Source organism: Hetaerina americana, unplaced genomic scaffold, assembly GCF_022747635.1.
Source record: "Hetaerina americana unplaced genomic scaffold, ioHetAmer1.1.p SCAF_3, whole genome shotgun sequence".
Taxonomy (NCBI): domain Eukaryota; kingdom Metazoa; phylum Arthropoda; class Insecta; order Odonata; family Calopterygidae; genus Hetaerina; species Hetaerina americana.
The window spans coordinates 30,136,490-30,143,082 of NW_027286874.1; the positions used below are offsets into that span (position 1 = coordinate 30,136,490).

Here is a 6,593-nt window from a genome sequence, read left to right on the forward strand (position 1 = left end):
TTTAAAAATATTACTGTATTAGAAAGTATGCAATCTATAAAGCATATTTTTCAAGTTTGAAGACACCACGTTGTTTAGAATTTGTTTGGCAGTCATCAATATTGAACATTTATCGTGAATTCGTGAAAATGGAGACAATTGGTCATCGTTATGGGATACAATAATTTTATTTGAAAGGCCTCAGCCAAACCAATATAAAAGCTGAACTGGATTCTACTCAGGGTGAGTCTGCTCCTTCATTTACAACAGTAAAATATTGGATAGCAGAGTTTAAATGAGGCCGAATGAGCTGTCAAGATGAGCATCACATTGGTCGACCAAATGAGGTGACGACTCCGGAAATGGCAAAGAAAATCCACAAAGTGATACTGGATGATCGTCGCCTGAAAGTGCACCAGCTACCAGACATAGTAGGCATTTCAAAAAGTGCGGTACATTGCATATTAACTGAAATTTTGCACATGAGAAAGATGTTTGCAAGATGGGTTCCACGTTTGCTCACACTCGAGCAAAACCAGTGTCATGAAGATGCTTCAATTGATTGTTTAGCAAAGTTTCACAGCAACAAAGCAGGATTTTTGCACAGTTTTATAACAATGGATGATACATGGGTCCATTACTTCACACCCGAGACAAAGGAACTATCAAAACAATGGATTCAAAAGGGAGAACCAGCTCCAAAGAAGGCCAAGACCGTTTCATCTGCAGGCAAGGTCATGGCGTCGGTTTTTTGGGATGTGTGAGGGATAATTTTCATTGGCTATCTTAAATAAGGAAAAACTACCAACAGTGAGTATTATGCCCACTTATTGCAACGTCTGAGCGAAGAAATCAAGCAAAAGCAGCCACATTTGGCTTAGAAAGAAGTGATGTTTCATGAAGACAATGCACCAGCTCACAAATCCGTTATTGTAATGGCTAAAACTCATTAATTAAAGTTTGAATTGCTATCTAATGCACCCTATTCTCCAGATTTAGCCCCCTTGGATTATTTTCTGTTCACAAACTTGAAAAAAAGGCTCAATGGTCAAAGATTTTCAAACTGTGAAGAAGTGATGCCGGCAGTCAATGGCTATTTTGAGGAGCAAGGCAGTTCTTATTATAAAAAGGGTATCGCACTTATTCAAAATCACTGGGAAAAGTGTATAGAACTGAAAGGAGATTATGTTGAAAAACAAATACATTTTTTACCAAACTTTTTGTGTTTTCTTTGTTGTGTCACGTACTTTTGGGATTACCCTAGTATATAATACAGATGATTAATAATATTAAATGGATTAAAAGATAGTCAATTTTATACCAAAATCATTCTTTAATAATTAAAAAATACTACAATATAACCAAACCATTAATAACAAAAATACCTTAAATAACCACATAAAATATACTGTTCAACTTCATTTGCTTTGTTAGAGTATACCTCACAAAGTCTGCATACACCAAATTAGAGGTCCATTGGTATCGACACTGACAATATTTTCACCAGGAGCATAAGTGTTGGATGTGCTCACCAATTCTCCAAATTCAAGTGCTTGTGAATCTACAAGACAAGAAATGACATTTCAAGATTAGAGTTTGTTCAATTTTTTCACTGGTAATTAAGCAAAAAATAGAAGAAATCACTTCTTTCTGTTTACATGACATCAGGTGATCACCACAAAAACAAGAAAAATTCATGCATAAGATAGAGACTGCTACAAAAAACATATTGACATAGTAGTCTATTTGCATTAGTGATCTCATTGCTGCTGATTTGTTTGTAGCCATTGATTATCATAAAGACAAGTACAATTCATATAATTCAGTTTTATTTGCACAGTTGATATTTTCAAAACTTGAATATTCCTATAATGAGGAACAATATGTAAAAATAAATTGTGTAAACATGCTGATATGAGTGAATGTATGTATGATAATTATGAACTTGGAGAAAGAATACACATAAAAGTTGATCCAATTCTTATAAATGCAATTTTCGACACTTTTAACTGGCTCATGTGATGGAAGGTGACCCTGATTGCCCTTCCTCTTAAATTTACTCTTAACTCCAGTTATTCCACCACAAATGGTGTGGAATTCAGGTAAAAATGAGGTACTTAACAATATGACCAAAAACAACATACAACAAAGCCTCGTAAGTAATTTATTTTTTATGGACTGAATATATGCGGTAGTTGTAACATCATTATTGCATAGTGAGACGTGTGAAGTGTCCAGTCAAAGTCTCAGCACAGAATTTCTCCTCTGTGAAGAGAAATCACTTCAATCCCACTCCAGCAGATGCTTATGCATGGTTAATACATCAGAGCAAACAAAAATGGGATAGGATAAGTTCTGATTGAGTTGTCAAGCTGAAAAATACAGTAATGACTTGCAAAAAAAAGTTTAAATGAACTAGTTAAGCATGGTTAAGCATGACAAGGGAGACATTTACAAAGGATAGCGGAAAAACAGCGTTTTGATCTTGTTAACAACAGTACACATAGTCTAAGGGTGCGATGTGGTCCGCTTGGGTGAATGGCCGCAGTCACCAATAACCCATTGTCAGCCGGGATGATGCCATTAGGTGGGCGAAGGGTTGGAGGTGAAGGGGATTAGGCTCTTCTGGAAGGGTGGCCGCGGAATATCCCACACTTACCTCACACACTGCGGGGGGACACTCAAGGACGGGGGTGGCGATCATTGATGTGGTGTTGCCTAAGATCGTGCACTTCTTGTGTTCTTTGATTCGTGTGGAGAAATTCCTACCTGTTTGGCCCATGCATATGGCTTTACACTAACACTGTATTGCATACACACCACTGCAATACAGTGTGAGTTCACTTCCTCCTCCCCCCTCCTTTCCATCAACTTTCATTGGTAAATATTGACCACGCGTGACACACAACTGCCCCCGTCCTTGAGTGTCCCCCCCCAGTGTGTGAGGTAAGTGTGGGGTATTCCACGGCCACCCTTCCAGAAGGGCCGAATCCCCTTCGCCTCCAATGCCTCGCCTTACCCTACTGGCATCGTCCTGGCTGCCGATGGGTTATTGGTGACTGCCGCTAAACACCCAAGTTGACCACATCTCACCCAAAGACAATATGTACTGTCATTCACTAGGTCGAAACTCCGTTTGTCCGCTATCCTGTCAAACGTCTCCCTTGTCTTTCCCCCTTTTCCCCCCACTCCCTCCCTCCCCTACTCATTTCCTACCACGTCCTCTCCCCTCCTTCCAGAATCTTAAATGTATATAAGACAGCAAACAACTTCGATTTGTTACCTGATGATGATGTAATACATTCAAACCTGGTCGTTTGATGAAAATTTTATAAAATGGAAAAGTGCTACTATCAGTTATTCACTAAGCATTTTTGGCATTCCAGATCAATTTAAAGTTTTGGTATTTTGAGTAAAAGAGTTTCCAAAACTCCCCAAACCAACCTCCACGCAGCCATAGGCTCACAATCTTGGTAGTGAGAAAGTATGAGTATCTATTTTACCTATTCCACATAAATTAGTTTTTATTCAACATATAAACATCAAAACTGAATGGTAGAAATAATAGTGAACATGTGAATAAAAAGCTACAGTAAATGGATAGCTGATAAGTACAAACTCATTATGCATTTGAATAAATTGAATGTCACCGTGAAATAATAATCAAGTCTATTAAAACATGTGATCTGCATAACATTTTAAAATCTAAAATTATGTTGGTAAAATTATTTGTTTGTTCCTATTTCTCATTTAATCTAATTATTACTTCTTATAAGTAAGTTAGAGCGTAAAAAGGCTATTCACAGGATTATAGACAAATCAGATTGAAAAATTAATTTTTATTTCATAATCAATTATATATGGCACAGAAGCAAAGAAGAACACCTAGAGCATTGCATAGCAACAATTAGATAATTTATTGCATGATGACAATGTATTATTAGTCTTTATTAGCAGAGGATTATGTAAACAACATTTGTTTCAAACATGAGTGATATAGTATGCCCTTGCTATGCTATTTTAATGTGACATAAAGCATAGGATATAACAATTTACTAATATGTTTTCTTTTCCACATTATAAATTTAGAAAAAAAAAACATCTATTTCCATCAAATACTTTATGATGGAAAAGAAACTAGATTTTAAAATAATTTATGCATTCACAGTCAACACTTGATAAACAACCATGCTTCACCTGGTGTGGGGTCTCCCATGCATTCAAATGACTATTTGTATATGGATTCTATTTCTTTTGTTGAATGAAGGTTAATCAAGATATGGTGTTTAACGTGAGATACCATCCCATATGCTTTAACTTAATTTTATCAATTACCATATTGTACCAACTATGGCATTGTCAAGCATACATTTTATTCCTAGAATAAAATTATTATATTTTGATTGAAATTAAACTAATGACTCTGCTAGTCTGTAGCACAAATTGATTCTTTCATCCCCTAAACTTGTGTGAATGAATTAAAAATTGGGATTAAAATGAGTTTTGGCCGAAGAAAGGAAATTAATATGAACACAGTGAGTTTAATAAAGTCTCGATTGATTGGATGGAAACACCATTGCTAAGAGAAAGAAAACAATTTACCTTGCAGATGTACAGAAATTGAATGCCAGCACAATTACAACAAATGCATGCTATTCATCAGTGCTATGCATAATCACTCTCTAGGTTCTCTTAAAAAGTTTGTTTTGAAAATATGAATTAATTTGAATTAGTTTGTCATTGAATGCCATGAAATAAAACAGAAAACAAACCTAAATTCCATTTAAGGCCTGTTGTTGTCACTTGACTACAGCAACTACCAATGGGAATGAGGCTACACCACTTCTGGGATTGTCCTTCCTCTGCTGAAGCGCATACTTCAATCTCGTGCCTACCTGGCCATAATATCCAAGTGAGACTATCCGCACTTAGTTGATAAACTGGAGTGTCTATCAACCTACTTGCTTTAAATAAACTATTGATATTAGCCATGATTTGGTCAAACCGTCCACAAGTTTCCACTATGGATACTACCGCTTCCACCTGAAAGAAAAATGTTCATTATTTTAGAAATGAGATAGGATTATTACTAAGATATGCACCTTACAACATATTTACCTTTGAAATTTCTTCTTTGCAAGATTCGCCTAAAAATCTAAGTGCCTTAGTAAAGTCCGTCTCGTCTTGGTTAGGAGTATGAATTACACTTGCTCCTTGCACTTTAAAGTGGTTTAATACATTCTGAGAAATAGAATCAAAGTCCCCGGTTATAAAATCCGGCGCAAATGAACTGTCATTTGGAGATATTCCATGGTCTTTGAGGAAGTCATACCACTGATTGGCCCCTCCATCTACTAAAACTTTCAAATTTGCTGTAAAGACAAATTTTCATCAATGGTAATCGGTGTAGCTAAAGGAAAGGCCTAAAATTACCCATAAAACATACCTCTCTGCCACAACGACATGACAACTTCTTTATTATGTGTGATGGGGCGATTGAGAATAACGAGTACAAATTTTGAATTGGAATCATTTGGGCGGTAAATAATCCAAGGCTTCCATTGGAAGCGCTTTCCCGTATTTGTACTCATTTAAAGCGCCGTATCGATTCCCAGCGTACCTTAAGAAAAATTGAGGGGGAATTCTCTTAAATATACTACAGCTTTCTTCATCCTGCATACGCAGCAAGTATCACAAACAAAAGCACATGGAATAAACAAACGTTCTGCCAACCATTGTAAAAGAACGTCAGTTAACTGAACTAAGCAAACGAAGAGCTACCCAAGACTACATGCCGCCCCGCGAGGCTATGAATTTTTCAGCCATACCAACTTACACTAACTTGGGTGATAGAGGAAGGAGTGTCAAGTGGTTTTCCAGAAAAAACGTTCCAGTTTAGGAGATATTGTTTAGTACTTTCTGATTTTTGGTGCGAAAGGACGACTCTGGTGACGATAATGGGCCCTGGTTCCTACGTTAGGCAATGAGCATGGGCTAAGCTTGTCCCTACAGGAAGAGGAAGAATTGCTTTGGATTTGCGTAAACTTTCGAGAAAAAAAAGTGTTCTAGTTTAGGAGATATTGTCTATAAGGATTTCCTTTCGCTATAAAAGACGAATTGCTGCTTGGGCTAACTTAAGTTTAGTTATCTTTTTTAAGTCTAGTATATCATTTCTACGTAATCAATATCTGTATTGCAATTTCTAGTGATTAAAGGGAGCATTACAGAGTATATTATGACCAATTTATGGAGATTAATGCAAGGGTTTAGGAGATTTACTTAGTTACTTGGTGCAAAACTGGGTTAGTTGGTGTGACTGAAAACTTCATAGCCTCGCCGGGCGGTGTGTAGTCGTTGGCTATTTGCAGTTGACAGAACGGGAACAGTTTTGTTTAATCTTCATCGAGATGATTTGTCCGATATCGGTATTATCGCGATAAGAATCCAAATTCTTTTCTTGCGTCGCAATGGTTTACTTGAAATTTCCAAGATATTCGAGAATGCAATAAATTCCGTTGTAGGTTTTACTGTCACTTCAATTTAATTGGACCATGAATATGATGACGATAAATTACTCATGGAAGAATAGCTGTAATGTTATTCTTCTCCAGGCC

General features: G+C 36.7%; 1 protein-coding gene across 2 annotated transcripts; it reads right to left on the minus strand.

The window, feature by feature from the left end:
* Window positions 1-1,302: 1,302 nt before the first annotated feature.
* Window positions 1,303-6,187, minus strand: LOC139690517 (thiamine pyrophosphokinase 1). 2 transcript variants are annotated; one of them, XM_071587978.1, is made up of 5 exons: window positions 5,713-6,187; window positions 5,426-5,599; window positions 5,098-5,351; window positions 4,752-5,022; window positions 1,303-1,540 (listed from the first exon to the last, which is right to left on the minus strand). In XM_071587978.1, the coding sequence occupies exons 2-5, from the start codon at window positions 5,568-5,570 to the stop codon at window positions 1,422-1,424; spliced, it is 789 nt and encodes a 262-aa protein (XP_071444079.1). In that variant the 5' UTR covers window positions 5,571-5,599; window positions 5,713-6,187; the 3' UTR covers window positions 1,303-1,421. The 2 variants fall into 2 exon arrangements, with proteins under 2 accessions (XP_071444079.1, XP_071444078.1); XM_071587977.1 differs by lacking the exon at window positions 5,713-6,187 and having other exon boundaries at window positions 5,426-5,695.
* Window positions 6,188-6,593: the final 406 nt, after the last annotated feature.